This window comes from Dermacentor albipictus, chromosome 9 (genome assembly GCF_038994185.2).
Source record: "Dermacentor albipictus isolate Rhodes 1998 colony chromosome 9, USDA_Dalb.pri_finalv2, whole genome shotgun sequence".
Classification (NCBI taxonomy): domain Eukaryota; kingdom Metazoa; phylum Arthropoda; class Arachnida; order Ixodida; family Ixodidae; genus Dermacentor; species Dermacentor albipictus.
This window is the reverse complement of record NC_091829.1, coordinates 114,428,377-114,455,722: the sequence shown is the minus strand read 5'-3', so window position 1 is coordinate 114,455,722 and position 27,346 is coordinate 114,428,377. Positions and strand designations below refer to the sequence as shown.

Sequence of the window (27,346 nt, the reverse complement as noted above, 5' to 3'; positions counted from 1 at the left end):
AGATGCTCAACGAAGTATCCACCATGGACGACAGCGCAGCAATCGGTGAGCTGGAAGAAAAGATAAATCTTCTTTCTCTTAAAGAGGACTCACTGAAAGAACGAAATCGGAAGATAGAAAAAGGCGTTGAAGTTGAAGCTTTCGAAGAGGAAGTTACACGCTCTGAAATGTACAGAGAACAGATCAGCGTGGCGAAAACAAAGGTACAACGCATGCTACGCTACATTAGCTGAAGAAATGTTTAATCATATCCTACACAATGCTCTTGCGATCAAAGAGAATCTAGCGCAAATTATACGCAAATACGCCTGACCATAAAGCTGCCAAAGATCAAAATCAATAAAATTCAATGGAGAGCTTCGAGAGTGGCAAGGGTTCTGGAGTCAGTTTGAGTCGACTATGAGCGCTAACGAGAACCTGTCACATGCACACAAATTCAAGTACCTCAACAACTACTTGAAAGGAAAGGCGGTGGCAGCGGTAGTAGGACTTGACTTGCTGAAAAGCAGCTATGAAGTTGCTCACTCGCTATTATAGTAGAGGCTCGGCAGAAAAGAATTAATTATAGAAGACCACATGTCCCGGCTACTTATCATTAAGCCAGTGCGTGACTGACGGAATCTCGGACAATTGCGCAGCCTCGTCGACGCAGTAGAGATAAGTGTACGCGGCCTCACTCTTTTAGGCATGAGTGTCGGCACTTATGGAGCCTTGTTACTGACCCTAATAAGTAAAGTGGTGCCTGCCGACCTTCGTCTGGAATGCCAAGGAAAAAACGAAGCTACGAACGAGGGAAGTGAGCTGCAGGTGCTCCTGCATTTTTTGTAGAAAAGAGGGGGCGACGGGGGTGAACATACAACCGAACGAAGCAGTGAGAGACAACAGTGCTGAATCGGTAAAGGAAAGGCCCAACAGCAACACTAAAGCGGCGAACATGCCTACTGCAGCGGCACAACACACCACGACCAAGGACAGCACAGGATGTCTATTTTGTAATTCGAACGGCCATGAGGCCGTCAACTGCAACGCAAATATGTCTGTGGTGGATGAGAGAGAGGTGCAGAAGCATTACAATCTGTGATTCCGTTGCAGAAGGGGGCACGCGGCAAGAGACTGACGCAAAGTTGATTAGCTCAGATGTGGGCATTGCAACGGCAGACACCTAACGACAATGTGCCACCCTAACTTTGAAGACACCGCAACATTGATGCAGGGAAATCATCTTCGTCACCGGTGATTGGGCAAGTCACGGTGTTGATGTCCTCTTAGGCACGGGAGATAACTTGATGTGCCCTGAAGAGCAGCAGTTTCTCCTGCAGACAGCGCGAGCTTGGACAGAGCATCCACATGAACATACACTTCTCAGGCTTCTCCTTGATGTTGGCAGTCAGCGAACCTTCATCCATCGCAACCTATCTGAAAGGCTGCAGTTAAACGTGCTTGGAGAAGACGAGCTAAAAATGTTTGCCTTTGGTGACGAATCAGCCACAGCACGCACGAGAACGCGTCGTGTGGTGCTGTGGCTCAAAAGCCAGTACGACGGAATTGGGGCGGGTGTGAAAGCGCTGGAAGTTCCTTTAATCTGTTCAGATATCATGGCTACTCCATCAAATTATGTTCTACTTCAACTTTCAAGATTTCACTTACAAGTCGCAGACACCTCGCAGGGCGGCGAAAGTGATAATATTGACCTTATTACTGGAATTACTGGAAAATTATTACTGGGAAATCCTCACGAGATGCATTAAGCATCTCACCTACAAATTGATGGCAGTCAACACTGTATTTGGATGGACAGTCCAGGGCCAGGTTGACACGAGGAATCCAGGAGGAGTCTGCTCCTCGGCTGCTGGCGTGATGCAGACAGGAGTAAGTGAACAAACTGAGAAGAAAATATCAAAAGTTTTCCTGGGAGCTCGAGCACATTGGTATCAAATAACATGAACCAGTTCGTCACCAGGACGCGGTCCTTCAGCACTATAAAGGAACCATCAACTTTGATAATGGCCGCCATGCGGTGTCGCCTCCTTGAAATTCGATGGCTTACGAGTTGGCGACAACTATGAGTGCGGAGCAAGCTGTTTGGAAGCACAGACAACGCGCCTCTTCAAAGGAGATTCATTCATTAGGGAATACGACGCCTGCATAAGAGACTACCTAGAAAAGGGCTATGCAGGGGCAGCCAGCAAGGATTACCGCACGTCGGAAGTCTGGTGTACTACTTGCCACATGAAGCAGTTGTTCGTCGCAAAAGCCAGAAGGCGAAACCGAGGTTAGTATTCGATGCATCAAGTGCGAAAAATCGCATTTCACTGAACAATGTTTTGTAAAATGGCCCAAACCTAAACCCAGAGCTCTTTGACCTGGTGATCAATTTCCGCACTTACAACATTGCCGTCATTGGGGATATTGAAAAGGTCTTTCTCCAAATATCCCTATCAGAGGGCGATCGGAACGCTATGCAGTTCCTCTGGTACGCTATGACGCCAAAGAAAGGGAAAGAACTTCCAGCTGTGGTGACCTATCGGATGACTCGCGTGCAATTTGGTGTCAGATCTAGCCCATTTTTCTTGGCTGCAACGTTGCAACATCATCTTGAAGGCCTGCCTGAATGGTATGCGGAGACTGCGGGTATCCTGCGCAAGCATCTTTACGTGCACGACCTTGTAACTGGGGTTGACAGCATTGACAAGGGTAAAGACTTGTGCGAGAATCCAAAAGATATATTATATTGTCTCAAGCAAGGATGTGGCTACACAAGCGGATATCGAACGACCGCAATCTTGTCAATTTATTAGATAATGACAATGTGGATAGAACGAAAGCTGAGGCTGGACATGCTGCAGCTACAACAGTATTGGGAGTTGGTTGGAATGCTCAGACTCACTACTTTCAATACAATCTAACTTCGGTCATCGACTTCCACTCCACAAGAGCCGACCAAAAGGGATTCGTGCTGCACGTCTCCGCAAGAATTTTCAACCCTTTTGGATTTATTGCTTCCACAACATTATGCATAAAGGTAGTGTTGCAGAAGTTGTGGGAGTTGGGAATTGGTTCGGACGATCGCGTTCCTTAGACATTGCAGCCTGAGTAGGACTGCTCGTGTAAGGAGCGTCCATACATTGAAGCAGTCTCTATTGCAAGACTAATAGCGGCCGACTTTAGAAACGATGATATGGAGAAAGTGGTGCATATTTTCTGTGACGCAAGCCAGAAGGCCTGTGGTGCTCTCGCATATATCGAGAACAAGTCTCCGTTCGGACTTATAAATATAAGCTAGGTCATGGCCAAATCAAGAGTGGCCCCTTTGAAACGCTTCTCGCTACCCCAATTGGAGCTTATCGGAGCCCTTCTTGGCGTGTGACTATGCCACTACGTTAGCAAGGCCTTGGATGTGAAGAACGTTGCTACCATCGTCTGGACTGGCTCTACAGTAGCTATGTACTTGATCAAGGGAAATGCTGTCAGAAGAAAGCTATTCGTAGTAAATCGAGTCTCAGAGTTACAAGCGCTGACAGATCCCAAGGATTGGAAACACAGCCCAGGTTAAGACAACTTCGTGGACCTAATCACATGCGGCATTCTCCCATCAGCCCTGCGCGAAAGTGAATTGTGCTAGCGAGGACCCCGTTGGCTTCAGGAGGATGACAAGCATTGGCCAACGATATGTGAGCCGAGCTTCAAGGTTGGAGAGCACCAAATGGAAGAGCGAAAGGTATGGTGAAGCCCATAGTATCATCGTCATCCATGTGAATTCTCAATGTTGAGAATTATAGTTCATTCAGCAGAGTCACGCGAGTAACCGCGTGGGTCCACCGCTTTGTCGATAACTGCCACAACAATGAAGGAAAGACGATCGGCCCATTACGAGCTGAAGAAGTAATCATCGCTGAAAGATACTGGTTGGATAAAGCTCAAGGAGATGCTTTCGGCGACGAAATTTCAAACCTGAAGAATCGAAGACCGGTGCACACGAGCTCTCCTCTTTTGTCTTTTAACGCGTACGTCAACTAAGAGGGCCTCATGAGAGTTTGTGGACGCTTGCAATTCAGAGATAACAACGAAGAGACTAAGCGTCCCATCTTTCTCCCTGGGAATTACCCCCTCACGTCACTGCTCACACGGCAGGAACAGTTGAGAATGCTGGACACGGGCGTTCGCGATACTCTAGCACAGCTGCGAGAATCGTATTGAATTATCAGATGTCGTCATGCCGTAAAAAATGTTATCAAGCAGTGCCTCGTCTGTCACAAATAAAGGTGCCTTCCAGTTACGGGACCCGGTCATCATGAACAAAATTAATCCGGACTGCAGGGTTTCACTCTATTGTAGTAAGTGTGGGGGTTTGCTCGATTTAGAACACATGCTTTGGCACTGCTTGGCGTTGGCCGGTGATGGTTCTCGAGGTGAACAGTGGTGACAGCGGATGCTGCACAGTGAAGTGCTGGCGGACCAACTCGGGGCTGTCCAGAGGGCCCGTGTGACAGCAGAGGGGCTCGGCCTCTCTCTACCGACGTGGTAGCGGCCCGCATCAGTTCCAGACTGATCCCTCAGGACCTAAATAAAGTTATTCATACCATACCATACGGAACCAGTAGCCCCACTTCGAGCTTACATAGTGACAAAAAGGAAACCCGTTCGACATCGTTGGCATTGATTTTGCAGGGCCCTTGATTTCTCCATAGTGACGCGAAAGCCAAAAATGCTACATCGCTATTTTCACCTGTGCTGCGACACGTGCCGTCCACTTTGAGTTCATCAGTGACCTGTCGGCTACAGCCCTCCTATTGCCTTTCAAACGCTTTGTGGCACGCCGTGTAATCTGTTCGATGGTGTATTCGGACAATGCGCTCACATTCAAGCGTGGAGCCACGGATCCATAGGCCATGCTCAGGCAGTTAGAAGTCGAGGAATTGCAGCCAAACTTCGAAGTCACCACCAATTGCAGTCACCATCTGGTGCTCCGCCGGGTCGGAAGGCTTTATCGAATCCGCACTGCAGGAAGCAGTCGAAACCGCTGAGTCCTACCTCGACGTCAGCAGCCTCAAGTGCTCCTCTGCCAGATCGGAGCTGTTGCTGTACTGTCCGAAACGACAAGGCAAAAGGCCTAGGGAGCGGTAACCCCCGACCGAGCGCAAGATTACTTCCCGCATTAGACACCGGTCACCCCCTTCTAAGGGTCGACTCCATCCGAGTACTGGCAATGATAATCGAGGCCGACGGATCAAACATCCAAACGCTGCACAAGCTGACCATAAACACGGACAATGCAATACGACTCGCACGCAGAGTGGCCAATGGTCAACATGGCCTCAAAGCAGAGACTCTGCTGCGTCTCCTACACGCGTTCGTCCTATGTCCCTTTACCTACGTCGCAGCAATGTAAAAGTGGAAAACATCGGCGTGGGACATGCTTAAGACACTCATTCGAAAGGTAGCGAAGCGGGCCTACAATCACTACGCCGACGTATCATCTCCTCAAGCTCAGGGTGCACAATACGCTCGAAGAGATCGCTGAGGCTCAGGAGAGAGCGCAGATGATACGACTGACGACGACCAAGAGCCGCCACATATTGCGCGTGCTCGGCTACTTCTCACTGAACACTCAGGATACACCAGAATTTACGCCGGTCCCCTGCGACCTCCACAACGAGATCACGATCACACCCATTCCGCGAAACATACATCCGGAACACAATGAAGGCATGAGCTTAGAGCGGTCGACCGCATTTCTCAAACGCATAGACAAGAAAGCGGACGACGTCACTTTCGTGGGCGCCACCATCTACCGATGCAACCGACCCTTCGCCGCAGTAGTGGTCTCGTCCTCGCATCGTATCCTAAACGCCTCACACGGACAAAAAGATGGCGGAGCAAGTGGCCATAGCCAAGCGTTCGAGAGAGCAGTCGTCTCCGACCCGGCATTACGCGTCCTCCGCGGCGCGGGTCCGAGCACCCTCAAGCACCACACCATCATCTGGTTTCTCGCCCACCTTGGCCAGATGCAGGGCGCCCCGCCCAGCCTGAACGAGAGAGCTCATGGCACCATGCACGCGCTTACCGACCGCGCCGTAACTCCCGAGCAACCACGTCTAGATGAGTTGGAGGCGAACAGGGACGTCCCAGTAACGTACAACTAAATCACTAAACACTTTTACATGGGACGACGTCTCTTTCCGCCACCGCCTCCCAAACTAAATAGGCCGCAGGTGCTAGCGCTACGCTTGTTGCAAACACATACGGATCCCTACCCCGCCACAATACACATTATCTAACCGGACGTCTACCCCGACGATGCGTGCCCCTTGTTCGGGGTCACGGCCACACTTGCACAGGTGCTCTGGGAGTGTAGGAACGCTCCGCCCTACTCTACCACGGAGAAGTGGGAGAAGACCCTACGAAGCGCACTCCTACAAGACCAGCAACGTGCCATCCAGCAGGCTCGCGCAGCTGCCGCCAGGTACTCCCTGTCGGTCCCTGCGTAGGAGACGCCCACTGCGCGCTGACGTGCGTCCTGCAGGACTTTTATTAAAGTTTGTCCAATCCAATGCTCGGCCCCTGGCGTCGGTGCAAACCGTTCTCAGGCCTTTCACTCGCTGACTCACACATTCTTGTCGTGGACCTCACCTCCGTTTTTATTGACCTCAGACTCTGCCCAGGCGGCGCTGCGAAAAAACCGGTCACCAGCGCCCCCATCGCAGCCTTGGCGCTAACTGAGTAGTGCAAGGAGAGCTGTCCATAAGCGAAGGTGCATAGGCCACAATGGACCCTTTTCTTTCGTTTGTGTTGAGCCATGGTTTCCTAAACACCAAGGACCTGGAAAGCTTCTTCCGCCCAACCAGGCTGCGGAAAGGAAGCTCAGCAGGACGAAGTGCGTGTACAATATAAAATAAAGTATCAAGTGTTATTTCGGCGTGCTGAAAGTCGCAAGTACAGAGAGCATCAGGTTTGTCTATATAGGCATATCAGCATAAATACCTAAGCGTTTCAAATTGGTTCATATTGAATATGTCCTGAACACAAGACTTAAGTATCTCCTATATTTTTATGTATTTTATGGTAATGTTTTATCTCGCAATTATTTACAGAGAGTAAGTCCTTTCATAGCCTTTTCCAGGGCAGCAAGCAGAAAACGTTTTCCAAGGCAGGAAACAGCGTGCGATCATAACGAAAGTAAGCTTCCTACAGTGCCTTCGCGCTGCATCTTTCTTTCTCGCAGGAGCTACAGCATCGCTCAGTACCTTAATTTGAACTTTTCGCAGACGCTTCGAGCCACAAGCGCGCACAAAGAAATGTAAATAAACGCAACATTTTTTTTCTTTCCACACGTGCGTTACTTCGGAATTACTCGTCCAGTGCTCCTACAGCAACTTTATTGCTCACATTTGAAAAACGTTGTCGAGCAGGCTCAGCACATCGCGAAGCGTGCTTGTTGCATCGGCGTAGGACATATATACCTAAAGTAGAAATGAGCTCGCGGTACAACGATGCTCTAGAACAGTATATTGAATTCATAAACGAACCAAAATGTTTGGTTAAGCTGACCTGCCAAATCTCTCCGTTCCACTTGTTGAGTCAAGCGGAGGCGCACGTCTGTTAAAAGGTGGAGATATCGATGGCACATAAGCAGGATGGTTCGCAGCGTTGTTTTTATGTTACCAACGAACTGGCAGCTGCACATTCTTGAGTTTTCGCTTGGTTATTACGGTATTGAGTCAGGGCTACGCATCGCAATTACAGAAGAACAAAACTGTCGCACTTTCTCATGCGAGCCGCTGTGGTGTGGGGAATGCGAGTAATCTGATTACACAACAGGATGAACAGCCCCTATCTAGCGCTCTCTCCTTTCCCCTTCATACGATCGTGATGGAAATCGGTAAAACTGAACGTTGTTGTTCGGTCCTTCACGTTCATGGCAATTTACAACACAACAGTTGCGTAGATTGCGTTGCTTCTTCGTAGCGCCACGAGCAATCGTGGTTGCCGTCGTTTCCGCCATCATTCTGAAGAATGAGCCAGCAAGCGCTTTATGGCCGTTCGGCGGCGCGTCCGACTAGCGTAGAAATTCATAGCTCTCTGTCTGGGTGTTAAATGCGCAAAACACTCGCAATATGTACCAAAATCTAGTTAAATTTTTGTTTCGCAGTCGCTCGCTGCATAGGCAACTTAGCAAGGGAATCGGCCTTCGCACTACACAATGACTGCCTCTTCGCAACGGCCGGTGGCGCTACGCGTCTTGCAAAACTCCAGAGTCTGTCGTCCATACCAGGCATCCAACGTTCGTGGCGCACACGCCACATCCCTTGACTCGCTGTACAGTTTGCTGCCATTAAGGACGATGATGATGGTGATAGTTTAGTGGCATCCCTTTTGAAATGGGGTGATGGAAAATGGTCCCCTAGCCTGCTTCAGTTCGCCAGATCAAAGTATATGCAGCATGTAAATGTTATATACAACTGCTCCTGTGGGGACCTCTCGTGGACTATAACGGATCTGCAATCCGAAGTTCGCACCTATCGACGTTACACGGCACGCATGTCACATTGCGCGTGAAATGCAAGGAAACGACCCCAATAATCACGATAAAATCACATACCGTTTAAAACGGCATGATGTCGGTCATCCAGCTTACTTAATCAGATGTGTCGTATATGTTTTTCATTGCGTCAATATATATACGTGTCTATAGTGTTCTTTTTTTTTCATCAAGACTTCTGTCTCAACCCGGTACCGTAAACCATGGGACTGCTACATGATGTACCACTTGTTGCATGAATATGGAACTGCAATACAAATGGCGCACGTCTAGGCGCGTATCTCACATCGCAAAGCAAGCAACATGATCCGCTGCAAATGATGGTTATGATAAGGATTTATTGGCATGACCTTTGAAACGCGACAATTACATAGTTACCAGCAAGCTTGATTTAGTCAGGAATAATATATACATATATACACAAACCGGGTGTCCCACATAACATGAGCCAAGAACTTAAATATAAAAGGCAATTTGCTATTCGATTTGCTTGCGGCGCAAGCAAATCGAACCGAACACAAACTATTCGCAAAAGCATATAGTCCCTCAGGCAATTTTCCCCATAACTCACTAATTAATTCAGTTTTTTACCCAACTTTTGATTATTGAATGAGGACCCCTAGTATGATACGCACATTCGTGGAGCACCTTCAGTAACCACCGACCGGGTTGTTTCCTTGACGATACATCTCACGTAGTCATTTATTCCTGTTGGCAAAGAACGCCTGCGAAATATGGAAAAAAAAAGCCACGTGAGTGAGTGAGTGAAAAAACTTTATTGCAGATCCGGCGAGAGCGCAAACTCGTCACGCACCCGGCTAGTCCTACGCCGGGACTGGCAGGTCTAGCCGACTGACATATCGGGATAACCCTTTTGTTGAATGGAGGTGACACGGATATGTGTGCTGGTCTGTACAAGTCTAAGCGAAATGGCTTGTCCCCTATTCAACTTGGGGGGGGGGGTGGGGGTGAGGGGTTAGAAAGACCTTTCTAGGCGCGAAGAAGAATGTCATTACCTCGTTATGGGTAGCGGGAGCATCCCTGGTAGCGGGAGGAGTGGAGTAGGCGATTGTTACAGAGTAAGCGCGGTCAGGGAGGTCACGCGCCTCCTCATGAGCACACTCATTGAAGTTCAGGGGAACACCTTCGACCGACGCTACGTGAGCCATGAGAGGCAGAGCTTGCGGAGTGGTATCGTTCTCCTTTCAAGCATGCGTACGGTGAACAAGGTCGGCTCTCGTCGGATGACGGCGACGATGTATGCTGTTGGCCGAGCGATGTTGATGAGATAAACAACGCCCTGCCGCTTTCTCGTCGCCAGTCACGATACAGCTGACCTTCTTACCTGAACGCACGCTCGAGAGAAGCACAATACCACCGCGCGAACGCTCCGTCAGGTGGCTTTTTTTTTTCATACATCGCTGGCTTTATTTGCAACCCGAAAAAGAGGACTTCGTGAGAAGTATAGTAAAGGAAACAAGTCAATCGGTTGTTTCTGAAAGTGCTTTACGAATCTGGGTATAATACTTAGGGTCCTCAGCCAATATTTAAGTAGTTGAGTAATTAACCCTTATTAACTAGGGGATGAAGGGGAAAACAAAAAAAAATTGTCTAAGCTCGATAGGTTATTGCGAATAGTATGCTTCGGTTGAATTCGCTTCCGATGCGCCTTTCATTTTTAAATTCGTGGCTCAAGTTATGTGGGATACTCTGCGTACAGCCTAGGATTCCTGCATGCATGTCGACTTTATATACATTCTAGCATTCTTGTATGCATGTCCTTGAACGTTTTTCTTCCTCGAACCTGGGTAACTGCCTTCTACCCCTACCTGTGGTAGTGTAACCACCAATTATACGCAACTGTAATGCAAAATGTACGCGCGTTGGCCTTCCGCACCATGCCTGTCACATTGCATGCTAGCAATTTCTCGCGTGACTCATGGCGAATTCCATTGGGAGAACATCACCACTCAAAAGCTCGCCTAAGGTGCTCTCTCCAGTCGCGGTGTGTTTCAGTAGTCCAACAGGAGTGGGAGCGCCGTCATCCAGTGGCAGAAGAAGAGCAGTTTCGCTGCGTCGAGAGCAGCCGGGAGCAGTCCATACTGCTCTCGCCTGAAAATCGGAGTACAGAGAATGTCACGTGATTCAAGCCGTCATATCCTCCTGATTTGTATTTATTTTGCTTCAGCCGGCGAGCCCTGCAGCAATGGCGGATGCCAAGCGTAGTCGCTGTTTTGGCCCCAGTGACTTTGACGAAACCTCAGCAGTCATGGAGGAATTACGGAATCAGGGTGTAGACGAGCCGTATGTGAAAATTCTGAAAGATATCTATAGCGGCTCCACAGCCACCGTAGTCCTCCATAAAGCAAGCAACAAAATCCCAATAAAGAAATGCATCAGGCAGGGAGATACAATATCTCCAATGCTATTCACAGCGTGCTTACAGGAGGTATTCAGAGACCTGGATTGGGAAGAATTGGGGATAAAAGTTAATGGAGAATACCTTTGTAACTTGCGATGCGCGGATGATATTGTCTTGCTTAGTAACTCAGGGGACCAATTGCAATGCATGCTCACTGATCTGGAGAGGCAAAGCAGAAGAGTGGGTCTAAAAATTAATCTGCAGAAAACTAAAGTAATGCTTAACAGTCCCGGTAGAGAACAGCAATTTACAATAGGCAGCGAGGCACTGGAAGTCGTAAGGGAATAGATCTACTTAGGGCAGGTAGTGACGGCGGATCCGGATCACGAGAAGGAAATAATCAGAAGAATAAGAATGGGCTGGGGAGCATTTGGCAGGCATTCTCAGATCATGAACAGCAGGTTGCCATTATCCCTCAAGAGAAAAGTATATAATAGCTGTGTCTTACCAGTACTCACCGACGGGGCAGAAACCTGGAGGCTTACGAAAAGGGTTCTACACAAATTGGGGACGACGCAACGAGCTATGGAAAGAAGAATGATAGGTGTAACGTTAAGGAATAAGAAAAGAGCAGATTGGGTGAAAGAACAAACGCGAGTTAATGACATCTTAGTTGAAATCAAGAAAAAGTAATGGGCATGGGCAGGACCTGTAAAGAGGAGGGAAGATAACCGATGGTCATTAAGGGTTACGGACTGGATCCCAAGGGAAGGGAAGTGTAGCAGGGGGCGGCAGAAAGTTAGGTGGGCAGATGAGATTAAGAAGTTTGCAGGCACGGCATGGCCACAATTAGCGCATGACCGGGGTTGTTGGAGAAGTATGGGAGAGGCCTTTGCCCTGCAGTGGGCGTAACCAGGCTGATGATGATGATGATGACTTTGACGCCCTTGGTATGAAAGAGCTCCGCAACGATTCAGCGACAGATACTGCCATTTATAGTCCACCTTGCTTGTTTCTTTATTGCGAGTGTATATACCTCAGGGCATATATGGGTATGTGAAGGGGGCGACTAAGGATGACAATGAGGTGAATCAGGTGAATGAAAAAAAAAAGATTTGCTGGTCTAATGAAGTCCATGAAGGATCGATAATGTGGTCCCGGTGTCCACGCAGTGTAATCGCTCGAATTATTCTTCTAAACTCCCGCTGCTGCGAGGTGCCGGAGCCTCGTCGCTCTCAGTGCAGGGAAAACCCACAGCAGGTGGTCGATCTTGGCTTCAGCATTTCGCGACTTGCAGAGTGGACACCCAGGGCGAGGATATAACGGGCGAAAGTGCAGCCACTTCCGAGTCACGGCAGGAGTGAGGGCAACCCCGACCCGGATCTTCCGAAGCGCAACCTCCTCCTCAGGGGTACGACCTCGGGGGAGGTTTACCCCAAACAGACTACGAGAGCACGTGTGTGTCGCCGGAGGTGCTCCTTTCTTGTCAAACGGAGGGCGGCGCAATCTAGGTACAAGAGCTGAGGTGGTGACAATGGAGATGTCGCTAGACGCGTCCAGAATCTGCACGGCTTTGAAAGCTTAGAAGGTCGCGTGGGATCCACTCGATAGATATTGGCTGCGGAATGCTTGCCGCCAGAAGATGGATCTGTTGACATATTTCTGGGCTGCGACTAACGCGTCGCAGAAGCTGCGTCACCTGGAGGACATCAGTGCGGATGACGATGCGGGCCGTGGGGACCATGGGAAAGGCGGCCACAGAGCACAACGCTTCTCGAAGAGTATTGAGCTCAGCACAAAAGGAGCCAGGAGGCTATTGCATTTGAAGCCTGGACGTCTTATGGAGGGCAGGTGCGCAAGAGCAATAAAGTGCGGTGGTCGTTTCACTGTGCTGAATGCTTGCATAAACGTAACGCGTGATGGAGCCAAGCGCAGGTGTGCATCTTGACCTATAATTAGGTCACGAATCGACGCCGCCGCTTTAGTTGATGTCGGGCGACGTATATCAGTTGGCTTGTTATCGCTCAGCTGTACAAAACTCCAGGGAGGAAGAACTTGCAATGCTGGTGGTAGAATGCAGTACGAGGAAGCGTAAGCCTTGGGAGCACAATTTGCGTGTGAAAGGCTGGCCTTAAGCCTGCGAGCATCACGTCGCTGCTGCACCAGCTCATCTAATGTGTTCAGCTGTGCATCTTCTTGGAGAGCCACGATCGGGGTGATGCGGGGAAGGCAAGTGATGACCCTCATTGCTTCGCGATTACCAGCCCCCAGGCGATAACATTGTGCCCTCGTTAAATGCTGGAATTGGGCTTTATAAACAAGGTGTTGCTGCAATACCGCTTTCACCAACTGCCGCGCAACATACCAGCGGGTGCCGCCCGTTTTAGTAGCAATGTGCCTAATCCGACCCAACATCTAAATCACCTGCTTTTTAACGCTGCAGAGCCAAGCAGTTCCGGTTCCCGACTCGTGGACCGTCATACGAAGGATTTTTTAAGCTGTACATTGTTGGAATGGGTTTCCGGATAGATGAAGACGAATGAACGTTGTGGGGAGTTTACGCCGGCCCCATAGATTGGTGACTGACAAGTAAGCAGATTTGCTGACAAAAAGCCTAAGGCCGACCGAAGAAGCGTAAGTCGACGTCATAGCTAAAGCTGGTTGAAAGGCAGCTGCTTGAGCCTGCAGGTCATGATGAGCGCTCCAAACCGTGGCGTCATCAGCGTACAACAAGAACTTTATGTCGGGTAGATCGTGTAAGCGCCATGCAAGTGGGGTGAAAGCAATATTAAATAATGTGGGTGACAATATCAATCCCTGGGGTACGCCGCGAAGAGAGACAAATGAGCCGACGGCGTCACTACTAAGGCGAATTGGAAAGTGTTGGTTTTCTAGGAAAGATTTGACAAAAATTCCGTACTCGAGGAGGGAAATGCAGCACGTCAATTTAAGCCAAGATTGCAGCATGACTGATGTTATCATACGCCTTTTCGACGTCCATAGCGAGGACAGTATGGACACTGTGGCTAAGAATTGACGTTAAAAGTGAGCATGTCAAGACAACCAGCCAATCTTCAGCACCTATGGCTGGATGGAAGCCAATTTCAGCAGGGTGGTAGACACCATGGTGCTCTAACCACCACGGCAGTCGTGTGGCTAGCATTTTCTCAGCTAGCTTGCACAACGTTGACGTTAAAGAAATGGGTCGGAAGTTGCCAAGGGCGGTCAGCGGCTTGAATGATTTCGGAATCGGCATCACAATAGCCGATTTCCCGCCTGGAGGTACAACGCCTTCTAGCCATACCTTGTTATTAATGACGAGGAGTTGAGGCAGCGCCGCGCAACTCAGGTTCTTGTAAGCCTCATAAGTAATAGAGTCTGGACCGGGTGCTGTTGTGCGATTGGTACCATCTATCGCTGCCAGCAACTCAAGCATCGTGAAAGAGCTTGCAATCACCTCGGAGTCTGCTGAAGATGGTAGCTTGTCGATATGTGCCGGCATTCCGGCACATATGCCTGCCAAGGAAGGCGTGCCAAGGAAGGAATGCCTGCCAAGGAAGCACCACTGGCTTGTTTGAGGCAACGCGTCGTACTGAGGGAAAAATTACCGGGCTCCTTCTCTGGTGAAGTCATCCGGCCACAAGCCAGCAGGAAAGTACACTGTGGCAGCCGCGCCTCGACGGTGTCAACCATGTTCAATGGCACGGAAGGTTCGCTAGAGAGAGGCATCCGATGTCTTGGAGGAAAGCCGCTCACACCACGAATGTCAGTGCCACCGCGAGGGGTTGCTTTGACATCTTCGGTCCGTAGCAGTAAAAAAATTCAGTCTTGCACGTGCTTGTGCCCAAGTAGGGTCTCGGGATGCTGCCAGCTCAGCTTGTCTGCGAGAAGCCCTCAAGTTGAGCTGGCCGATATCCGGTGCCGGACGATGGACGTCTACCCAGCCGATGGTCGTACCTTCATTGAACGCACCGAGACAATAATATCGTACACATTTAGCGGTAACTTGCTGTTAGAAATATTCAAAATTTGTCTTTGGATTTTGGAGAAATTTCAGCAGCGACCTCAAGACAAGAAAATAAGTGTTCGTTATCATGACGTAATCTATCCACTGTGTCATCTATACCTGGCTTGTAGTAGCCATGTGTCCTATTAGTTTTTGGTCGGCATCACTCAGTTTGTTTAGGTAGAACGGCCACTACCTAGGAACGTTGGCTTGCACTTTACAATTTAACGTTTTGCCTTGGCATAATATGTCACGCTGGAAGCTTCCTGATAGTGTGCTTTGTGCTCACCAATGCAGATTATTTTTTTGTCTGCCTTGATTTTATGCGTATATATTGTGACGGGGGTGAGATGCAGGCGAAGGAGATATTTACAAAGAAAGCTAGGCCAAAAGAAGATGTCTCATTCAGCCCACGTTCAAGTGACCTCATCGCCGTCTTCATCGCTCTACCAAAGCTCGCATTCATTCGTCTATCAATCGCTTCGTAACAATACCCTCCATTGGCAGAAACGCCCACCTGGCGCTTGCTACCAGGCTGAAGAGATAGAAGAGCAATAGGGCTTCAGCAGGGAAACGTGAACAACATCAATTGGTTGCATGGTCGAAGAAGAAGGCGCAGGGGCATAATATAGTAATTTACGTCACCGAATTGACGCAGCACCTTCTAAAGCTCGGTGTAACGTGGGAGAAACTTCTCTGATAGGCCAACGCGGTGTCATGTCGACCATACGAGGACGAGAGCTGGGCATTCAGTGTACTCTTTTGTGTCGGCTGTCGTACCAGGACTTTTGGGAGTCTTGTGAAGCAGAGACTCGCTCGTGAGCAAGTTGACAAGCTGCACGAGCTCGACCAACGGTGTCGCTGGCGTATTCAGTAGGCGAGTGAGGTGCCGGCGGAAGGAGAGTCTCGAATGCTAATGCAGGATGTCAGCCAAACTGTAAATAAAAAGGGGAATATCCAGCGGTGTCATGCCGCGGCGAATTGTACGCGAAGATAACAAATCGTAACGTGCTGTCACAATCACAGTGATCAGATGAAACGTACATAGCCAGCATCTCAGCTAGCTTTTGGTTCGGGCGCTCGGCTAGTCCGTTCGTCTGCGGATGATAAGCAGTGGGGAGCCGCGTTCAGTGGCGCAAGCACGAAGAAGGTCATCTGTCACTGATGAGAGGAACCACTTCCCGTGATCGGTGGGGAGCTGCCGAGGGTCACCATTATCTAGAATTACGTCGGGGAGGAGAAAGTCAGCGGGGTTGGTGGAAGAGCTTGTCGGCAATGCCGAGGTGATTGAGAAACGCGTGGCGTAATCTGTATCGACCGCAACAAATATATTTACCGAAATGGACGTAGCCAAAGGGCCTAGAAGTTCAAGACCGACGCGGAAGAATGGCTCTGCGGGTATATCAAGCGGTTGTAGCTGACCAGCAGGCAGTGCTAAAAGGTGCTTGCGGCGTTAGCAGCACTCAAAAGCAGCGACGTAGTGGCGCACAGAACGGTGCATGGCAGGCCTTAAAAGCCGACGCTGGATGCGCGCGTATGTATGCGAGACACCTAGGTGACCGGCAATCGCTACGTCGTGAAGCTGGTGAAGAACGCTGGAGCGTAGATGGCGAGGTAAGACAACCAGAATCTTTGGGCCACCCCAGCTGAGATTACGACGATACAAAACGTTGTCGTGTAGCTCAAACATGCTAACAGAATCGTCTGCTGACGGAGCGCTTAGGCAGTCAATAATGAGCCGTAAAGACGCGCCTCGTCACAGTTCGGTGGAGATATCATCAGATGCTAAGATGGACAGTACGCAGCCGTCTGAGTCAGGGTTAATCAAGTCGGGAGCATCGACAGGATGGTGTGACAAGCAATCTGCGTCTTGGTGCAATCGTCCAGCATTGTAGTGCGCAACAAACAAGTGTTTTTGGAGCCGTAGTGTCCAGCGGTCGAGACTTCCAGAAGGATCCTTGAGTGACGAGAGGCCGCCGAGGGCATGATCGTCTGTAATCACAGAAAAATTCGGCACTAACTAGAGACAGGCACTCGCCCACACTAAAGCCAGGCACTCGCGTTGAGTGATGGAAAAGTTCCGTTCGGATGACGAAAGAAGGCGGCTGGCGCAAGTGACGACGCGTTCGTTGCCGTGCTGTGTTTGGCTAAGGAAAGTCCCAATTCCAAGACCACTGGCATCGGTGCCAAGTTCTGTCGGCGATGAGGGGTCGAATTTATTAGCATTGGTGGTGTAGGCAGAAGACCAGTGAGAGCCGCAAACAAAAAATGCTTGCTCGAGTCTCCACACGGATTGAACGTCCTTCAAGAGTTCAGCGAGAGGGTGGGCAATGTCGTTGAAGTTCCGGACAAAACAACCGATGTAGGAACATCATCCTACGAAACTGCGGAGGTATTGGGCACAGCGCAGCACGACAAATGGGTTTGCTGCTCGCACCTTGTCGGCGTCTTGTTGAACACTGGCAGAACTGGCAAAGTGACGGAGCATACTTATGTGGCGATGCCCTAAACGGCACCTGGCAGAGTTGAGCTCAAGATTGGATCGATAGAAGACGGCGAGAACGGCCAATAAACGAGTGAGGTTGCTGTAAAACGTATGCGAGTCGACAGTGGCATCATTTGAATGGAATAGATAGAAGCACCACTTATATCCCCGCAGCAGAAAGTGCATGATACGTTCGAAAGTTGCTGGGCACTGCACAGTCCGAAGGGCATCACCTTGAATTGGTACAGGCCATCTGGCATTACAAATTCACATTTTTGCGGTCAATAGGTTTGAATGAAATCCGTCAATAGCGGGGCCAAAGCTGGATGGGGGAAACATTTTGGGCTCCATGAAGGCAGTCGAATGCATCATCGATGTGAGGCAAAAGCGTCGACGACCGGTTCGCCTTGTGTGTTGGGACAATGTGGGCGAGCGATAGGCAGTCGGCCTGAGAGTGCCTCCTCCCGGTCTTATAAATCACGGTGACGTTGATTTCCAGTAGTCTGAGATTCCATCGTGCAAGGTGGCCTGAGGTATCCTCTAAGTTTGCTAGCCAACATAAATGTGGTGATCACTTACCACTTTGGTGTGCCTGCCGTACATGTAAGGCCAAAGTTTGGCCTGTATTTTTCACGTGACCACGACAACGCGACTTCTTACCCAATACTGGCTTTGCTTGAAAATGGATGGCTGTAGAGGTGGAGTTGGAACATCGCGAAACAACACGCCATGACCAGTCACATTTTATCAATGACGGAATACTTGCATTCTGACTTTCTGAGTGTGTGACTCGCCTAGGCCACTACATATTCTGCATAGCTGGGTTTGCGTTGCGCGAGTATTGCACCAAAGCCCACAGCACTGGCATCTGCAGGCAGGTTTGGTGGAGCATGGGGATCGTTGTGACTGAGTGTTGGAGGAGATGTTGACATCTGGCGGAGAGTCAGGAAGGCTATCTCACATTTATGGGACCAACTGGAGATGTCGGTTGCAGTGCTTATAAGTAGCGTCATATGTGCAATTATAGTGGATAAATTGTGTACAAAGCGACACAAGAAGGAACAGAGCCCGAGGAAACTCCAAAGGGTCTTCAGTGACGTCAATTTCTGGAAATCAGCGAATGCACAGAGTTTCTGCGGGTCATGGTAGACACCGTCTCTGGATACAGGATTGCCTAAGAGTCAGTTTACGGGCAGCAAAATGACGCTTTTGATCTTAAACTCAAGGTTACCATCTTAAGGCATATCTTAATCTGGTGGAGGCAGGATGAATGAGTCGTAAAAGTTTGAAAAAAAAAATGATGTCCTCCAGATACCATAAGCAGGCCTTTTACTTTAGATCGCGAAGGAAATTATCCGTACTGCTTTGAAAAGTGGCAGGTGCACTGCAGAGGCGAAAGGGCATGACAATAAATTTATATAACCCATCAGGCGAAAAACACCCTAACATACTCAGGACCATACATACAATCCAAGGCATTGCCAATACATTATAAGGGGTAGACATCCTTCCAAGTACCTTTGTTGAAAGGATTGTAAGCAGCGCAACATCGAATACAGCCATCTCGCTTTCGTATTAGCATGACTGCGAACGACCGCGCTCTAGAGGACGGCTCAATGGCTGCAAGTTCAAGCATGTCCTCCACGTGGTCACTGAGAAGCCGCCATTCTGCTGCTGAGATACGATATGGGCGTTGTCGTAGTGCAAGCTCTGATCCATTGTCGATATTTCGTATGACAGCGTCTGTTCGAGTAAAAGTCTGCTTGGTACAATAGAAGGAAAGGCGGAAGTTACCTAGAAGAGAAAGAACCTGCTTGCGTTGTTCTGAGGAGAGGTGGGTGTTAATCGCAGAAATAAAGACTTCGACAGCAACTACTGGGCAGTGCGCAAGCGACGTAGTAGTGTCAAGCGGTATAGCGGAAGCAAACTAGGAACATTGAATGACTGAAGATCAGTGACATCGACAGAGCCGAGGAACTCGCGGCAAATGAAAACGACCAGGTAGCAAGCTCATTGTGAGCTACAATCGTTGCGGCACCACAGGTTACATTCCGAACGCTAAAGGAAAGCGGTATAGGTGTGCGCCGAATAAAGAGCGATGGCAGCTCGAACACTAGACGAGCTTCGTGCACAAATTTACTCGATAACGCGACAAGTACAGCCCTTTCCACACACTACAGCATATCCCTCTGGGGATGTCGGTTTCGGTGGCGTCAATTTTTTGTGGAGTGGCAACATTATCCGACATAATGATGAAGAAGACACGCAGTACGACTTAGGCACAGGCGCACGCAATGACAGAACCATGACACGACAGGAAGTTCCTCCCTAGAATTAAGTCGCGAGAACAGCAATGCAGCAAAACAAACTCAACGGTACAGATTATGTTCTGAAAATGAATCTGGTGGTACACGCAGCAGATGCTAATACAGGCTGAGTGCTGGCGATGCGAAGAACCACGCCAGTAACTCACGTGCCGACCAGCCCGAGTGCCCGGCATAGCGTTTCACGTATAACAAAAAGTGCTAGACCCGTGTCAACTTGTGCAAATGTAAGCGATTTCTTCGCAATGTACTTGTACAATGTTTTGTGGTCAAACCATTGGCGTGAGACATTTATAAAAGCTGCCGGCTCTTAGCCCAAAGCAGTACTGAGTTTTCCTGGTTTGAAAGAGGGCGACGACGCAGCGGCGATATCCAGTGGCGACGCGGTGAGGGTGAACGACCGGTGCTGATGGCCTGACCAGCACGCCAGAACTTCGGCGACAAGTTCGGATCGGCATTCTGGTGGGATGCAGACCCCTGCAGTTCAGCGATGACGTCCGGACGTGGCAGGCGGCGGCGATAAAGGCTTGCTACATGTCCCACCAGAACGCATGCGAAGTGTACCGGCTGGTTATGCCGCGTGGGTCAGAGATCTTGCAGCCGGAAAGTACTGAGGCGGATTTGAGTTGGAGGAAGTACGGGCGGGCGCAGCAGCATCGAGAGAGTAAGCTGTGGCATCGAGTAAGCAAGTTCCGACGTCGATTAGAGTAGCTGTGAGTAGTTTGAGGTCGCGTCGTTGGTATAGCATACGACCTGACTTCCGCGTGACTTCCGCGCGTGACTTCCACGCCATGACATTTGCCATCGTCGTGGGCTCGAAACTGCATGTTGCAAAAACCAGCTGCATTCGCAGCATTCATCCTGAAGAAGGCGAAGAGGCTTCTATAGCTCTCGCTATGCATAGACTACTGCATCTTGCATCACCACTGGCTCCAAGATGGCCCTGCATAATTATACCAAGAGGCACATCTCGTCCCAAGCCCACCGCTTTATCACCGGCACACACCCCTCTCATCAGCACGTTCCACATTATCTGGGCCCAGAGCTGCCTCGGTCGTACCGAAAACGAAACCGCTCATGACTCCGTCCCGGCAACGTTACTCCACTTCGGGCCAGTAGTTTTCCGGATGGCTTCACCTTCCCCAAGCCCCCGATCACGAAGCCGTAGCGTCCTGGTGCAGCTACACGCGCGAGCATATGATCAGCGATGGCGAGATCCTCACGTACTACAGCAGAGCCCTCTTCAAACTCCCCCTCCCGATAAGTCTCTCAACAAGCATCAATCGACCACGTGACGTCTCTTGCAGACGTGCACATTCCTTACACCGTCCCTGTATCATCACTTGTACCCCGATGCCTTCACAGCGAGCTGCAAAACATGCCACATGCCACGCGCAGATCTCGACCACACTATCTTGGCATGCCCCGCACTACCACACACCATCAAACACAACACTAATATTACATTGAAATCACCATGCCCTAGAATTGGGAAGCTATGCAGCTCAGTAAATTCTCGGTACAGCCAATCTCGGTGTCCTACTGGCGACGTCGCAGCCAAGACTCATGGTCTGACCGCGGCCAAAGGAAGGAAGGCCCTGGTGGGGCTAGTCTCACAGCTTCATTGACCGCACCGAGAAATTTGAATAAAGTTATCTGTCTCTCTCTCTGGCTAGTCTGCGCTAACAAACTCCTGGTTGTTTCTTCAGCAGTGCAGCTTGGCGTTCTGATGCCATGTCTGATGACCTCATGGCAGACCAGCTCATGTTCTCCTGTATGCTCGCGACGATTAGGGAGAAATATTAGAATTACTGGCCACACCTGAACGCCGACGTCACCCATAGTGCCCACGCGTGACGAGACTTCCAGTGGCCCAAGACACCACCGTCAAGGCCTGCGGGATTGGTACAGTTAATCTAGGTTCCTTGCCGACCATTCAGGAAATGGCGATAGAGTTGTTAGGGCCCTATCCGACGTTAACATCCGGAAACAAGTAGATCGTCGTGGCCACCGGCTGCCTTATTCGTTACGCCGAAACGAAAGCACTGTCCAAATTAGGGTGGCGGATGTAGCGAAATTCATCGTCGAAAACATCCTGCTGCGACCTGGTGCGCCACATGTTCTCCATTGTCGACAGAAGAACGGATTGTACTGTTGAGCTTACTCAAGTCACCTGCAGTATAGCCAAACAAATAACCAGAGGACAGCCACCTACCACCCGCCGGCACGTTAGCCACATACGTCGACGTCGAACACGGCGTCGACGGCAATGTGAAAAATACAGATCACGCCATTCAAGCTGCTTTACGGAAATAAACCAGATGACGACTCGCGACGCTGCGCTACAGCATGTGACCGGCGAAAAGAATCTCGATGTCACCATCTGTCTTCACTGCGCCGAAAAAATACAACTCGTGCGCTTGCGCATCAAAAACCAGGAATTCACGGATATCCGACACTAAAATTTTGCACAATGGTACATGGAATACCAGCCAAGCGACGGTATTTTGGTTTGGACCCCAATAGGCCAACGAGGACTTAGTGAGTAACTCTTGCGATGCTATTTCAAACCCTGGTAAGATAACACGACGCAAGTGTGCGCTGTGGACTGTGAGGTCGTGCCAGGCGCTATTACGCAATCACTGCAGCACCGCACGCAACTTGAAGTAGTAAATCTTGTGCTCCTAAAGCCTGTATATAAGCGCTAACGAACCTTCAGACTTGTGTCCTTGTTTACTCATTATTTCTCTTTATTTTGGGTGCTTTAGTATTTTTGTCTCGTGTATGTAGCATTGGGTTGATGCTTTTGCAGTGGGGGCATTAATACTTTCTTTCGTTCTTACTTTTTCTCAAAAAATGAATAGAAAAACATTGGTAAAATCTGCTAAAATCTTTTCGCTGGCTCCTTTTAAGCTAGGAAAAACACATTTATGTGGCACCTATTGAGCAACAGAAAGCTGCGTCACAAGTTTTGTCATCTCATTGCAAAGTGTCATCTCACTGACAATTTTCGTCTAATCATATTATTTGAGAAGTTAAATAATTATTTAAGACTAATTATATAATGAGGCAGAATGAAAAGCTAATTTCACTATCTCGATTCCATCAGGCTAGGTTAGACAGGACTCAAGCAGTATACTTCAGGCAATTACAAACGTATTCTTACAGAAACCCCAGACTTACGCACGCCTTGTATCCAGACATGTACACTACACACTGATGCACATCGTGTGGCGAGGTTTCCACACTTCATCACATGCTATGGGAGTGTGGGGAGTTAACAAACAAGTTGGGCAGTGCCGACTCCTCTGTTTCTTCCGCTACTAGCCTCCGCTAGCACTGGAAGACCGCACTGCTCAGTTCGAACCTGACAGCACAACTCTGGGCCATCCAGTGAGCCGAGGAAGCCGCTTAGAGAGAAGGTCCCGGAACCGCGTCCGTGGTGGGTGCCCAGACCCACTAAAAAGACGCCTGACTCGAATGTCATTGATGTGAAAAGAAAGTTTACGCTCTCTCTCTTTCTCCAAGCAACGGCAAACATTACCTTGGTTCTGTCCAGCTACATGGTATTTGATATTTTTAAACTCTGGCTTAAGTTAGCTGGGACACCCTGTAGAAAAGCTTACGCGCTTGACGCCGCAGATGAGATTTTGGCGATCGCCGACTGTGTTCTCCACTGTCTTCGTGCTTCTGGTGTTACTTGCATTGGTAGATAGACGCAGGTTGGCCCAATAAAAATTTTGTTATTGTATCTAGCTGTTTCGCTCTTCGCCGTCACTACAACATCCCGATATTGAAAGAAATTTTCAGGGCACAAAAACCTTGGCCAGCCGAGGTCTGATGGCTTCGTTCGCATTCACTGCTCGCACTCTTATTTCACATTGAAGCAAGAGGTAGCAAGAAGTCAAGTTTCTTAGCCGATGGTCCTGCTATTCCTCCCGCCATTGTTCTTCCGCGGTCATCGAGTGAGATGTGGTCATGTTTCGCTGTGATGCGCTCGGGACACCATCAGTGTTCATTTAATTAGTCAATTTAATTAGTAAGCGCAATTTTAAACTTCATACGGCCGATGAACCTGCTATCCTTTTCGCTGCCTAATACTTTGATACTACAATCGATGCTTCAACTTTTGGGTGAAGCTGCGCCTTGTTTTTTTATTTTAAATTGAAGCTTTCTTTTCCTCTTTCTTCGACTTTCCCACTGCGGCTGCTACTGCGGCTGTCTTACAAATCATGAAGGCGGGTGATTCGGAGCGTGTGTTTACAGGACAGGAGCATGTCAGAGATGAAAGGAGATGCGAGAAACTCGTTTAGACCTTTGCGCCACGTCGAATCTTCATATTGCTTCACAGTCGTCAAGAAGCAGAACCGCACTAACGCGCCCCCTAATTTCTAGGCGACACTAAGGGAACGGTCCCACGTCAAATAACCACTCCTGTGCCGGCTGCAATGGCATTGCGGCCGTGGTATTGGTCGAGGCCGTCGGTTTGATCCCGACCGCAGCAGCTGCATTTCAGCTGGAGTGAACGAAATAACACGGTCCTGCACTAAGATTCATTTAGGGGCTCGTTAAAGAACACCACCGTTTCAAAATAATATGTTGTCTGCCATTACAACGTGCCTCCTAATCCGATTGCAGTTTTGGCATAATTACATTATTATTTTATACTTCTGACGAAATACGATGTGCCATGTAAGGCAATTAATCTTCTCAGCCCTCTTAGAGGTTATGAGATATGGCACACAACAACGCCTCAAGCAAATACCTCCTCTTATGTATTCTGTGTACTACGCAGTGAAACAGCCGCGGAGCATGCAAGGTAGCGTTTCACATTACCTCACCACCATCGTGTTGGACTAAACGTTTCAGAAATGAAACAATCGACGTCAACATCACCACTACTTTTCGTCAATCAACGCAAACAGCACAGAAAGCCTTGCTTATGCCGATTCCCACGGTGGGTGGGTTTCGCGTAATGTTTCTATTTCTCCCAGTCTAAGTGCGGCTGCCGAGGCAGAAATCAAACTCGCGACTAATCAATACAATTTTGGCTTCTCGTTCTATAAATAGGTATGCATATTTGTGTTCTGCCGTTTCAATTATTTGTAACTAGAGGACCCAGGTAGGACCACGTGATCCTGATGGTAGCGTCTGACTAATGCCACTCCTTTGTAGCTATAACTGGGCGGTAATCTACCGCGCTGTGAGGATCATACACATGCAATATCTCGGCGAGGTGACCTCTCCCCTTGGATGAATAATGATGCTGATTGAATACATTAGTAGATACATTAGAACGAGTAGATACGTTAGAAGTCAAATTAAAAATACAATCTGAGAAGTGCACAAAGTTGTACCTTCGAACTGTTTGACTTAAGTGGAAGCCAAACATCTTATTCCTACTTGCAGGCAACATAACAGATGATAAATGCTTTGTATAACACTTGCAAAGGGTTTTGCATTGCACAAGTTTTTCACACTTACTCCGTCTTTTTTCTCTCTAGGAGTGTTTCCATCGAGATAGTATATAACTCGGGGTGGTACTGCAAGACTCTAATTAACGACAGTGAAAACGCCATACGTACCAGTACAAGTGGTAATGAACCTGATAACCATGCGGCAATGGGCCCCGAAGCAAACGCAGGATCCATTTATTCAATGGGTATTCGATTAGTGAAGGACTTTTACTTAATGGTGAGTAGACATGCTGAGTGTGTGGCTTCTCTTGCAACGTAGGTACTCTACATGACACTTTCATTGAAGATATTAACGAAAGACTAGATAATTTTGCACAAGAAATCAGGCGAAGTATGATGTTTAGTTTCAATGCGATAACATCAGAACACTTATTAATCGAAAAATTTGGAGGACGGTTAAGCTTCGCCTTTAATAATGGAACGCACTTCTACTCAAAGATCTGTGACTTCTCCCCACGCTTCCCGGCAACTGGAGTGTATGTAACCGTAATGTTTAACAGGAAACGATCTCGTGTCTTCGCAATATGCGTGCGATGCTCTTACTAATTGAACTACCGCGGCCCCCGCTTTGCCATTCACTTTCTCGGATATTTATCTTTTACTACTACTCTCCGCAATCGTTAGGCACGAAGGCGAACATTGTGGTTAAACCGCGGCCTCTTGCGTCGGCCGCAACGCCGTAAATATCCTCAGTCTCCAAAAGTAGCGCTAACCACTTGCCCCCTCCTCCGCTCCAGTCCCGCGCTCGGCGTGGGCTCGACATTGGCGCCGCGTATGGTGGCCCTACCGTAGCAGACGACGGCTAACGCGCTACCAGACGAAATCCGCGGAAAAGTTCGTTCGAGGCGGCGAAGCAGTTTTTGAGGCGAGATTTTGCTTCGTCAGTCGGCAATTGGCGTGTTGGAATCGCCCAGAAAAACAGAAAGAGGACAATTATTTAAGGCGTATGGCGCCCGCATGTTGAGAGTTCATGTTGCTGAAACACGACGCGTGCACACGGTGGGCTCAAATACGCGCGTAATTACCCCCTTTTATGATTTTGCCTGCACGAAGAGAGAGAGAGTGAGAAAAGGATACATAGAAAGGCAGGGAGGGGAACTAGAGACAGTTCCGGTTGGCAACCTGCACGGGGAAGGGTGAAGGGGGTTGAAAAGCGAAAGAGAGCGGTAGGGGGAACGAGAGAGTAGGTGTACGTGCTTTCGTAGGTTCCTTTGCGTACCAGCAGGATACTTTTGTTCGGCCTGCACGTGAGAGATTCCAACTGTCTGGTTCCAGCAGTGCCTAGCAACATGGTCGCTTCTGCTCCTCGCCTTTTACAGATGTTTGTAGCTCAAGCACGGGTTGTGGCAGCCATGACCAATGTTTTCACACGTAGACAGTATTGACAATTTGAACAACGTACCAGACCATGAAGAAGTCTTTTATTTATTTCTTACAGTGCAGGGGGTTGGGATTTGGTAGCGACAACAAACTTGATGGAACAACTGGACAGATGTTCCGAAAATAATTATCCCCCTCCTTCATTAGCACCAGTAACACTGTTGTTGAAGTGCTAATTTATTATCTGTACATTACGTGCGTCTGTATATTTTTGAGTTGTAAGTTTTCGCAGGGAAGCAGTGTTTCTTTAATTGGAACCCTCAAGGCACACAAGACCGAGATAAAAAAAGATCCTTGGTTTTTACGTACCAAAACGACGACCTGATTATAAGGCACGCCGTAATGGGGGGACTCCGGATTAATTCTGACTAGCTGGGTTTCTTTAACGTACCCCGAATGCGCGGGACATCGGCGTCTTTGCATATCGCCCCCATCAAAATCCGGCCGAAAAGGACGTGATTTACTCCCGCGACCTGGCGGGATCAATCCACCTGCGCGTACTTTTGTCGCAATGGGCCGGCAATGTCGGTCGGAGCGTGCTGGAAAGGAAAAAAAATATGCAATAGGGCGTCAAGTACTTCCGCATGTCACAAATTGGCCAATCGGCGAGCGGAGGAGTCTGGGACGACAGGCGGCCTGGAGGGAAAATGCCGGGGAGAGCGGGGTGGTCGAAAGATCTAAGAATGGCGCTACTTTTGGAAAATTGAGGGGTTTTACGATGCGGCGCAGGCGAGCACCAGCTGGAGTTAGTGTAAGCAACCGGGCGCACCGCT

The 27,346-nt window shown here is 49.1% G+C and overlaps 1 protein-coding gene across 10 annotated transcripts in view; it reads left to right on the top strand.

Moving 5' to 3' along the window:
• Positions 1-27,346, top strand: part of LOC135914605 (uncharacterized) — a 257,330-nt gene that overhangs the window by 62,898 nt on the left and 167,086 nt on the right. For all 10 annotated transcript variants that reach the window (XM_065447520.2, XM_065447523.2, XM_065447528.2 and 7 more), the window contains exon 4: positions 25,221-25,410. In XM_065447520.2, the coding sequence (XP_065303592.2) occupies positions 25,221-25,410 (190 nt within the window). The remainder of the gene's footprint in view (positions 1-25,220; positions 25,411-27,346) is intronic.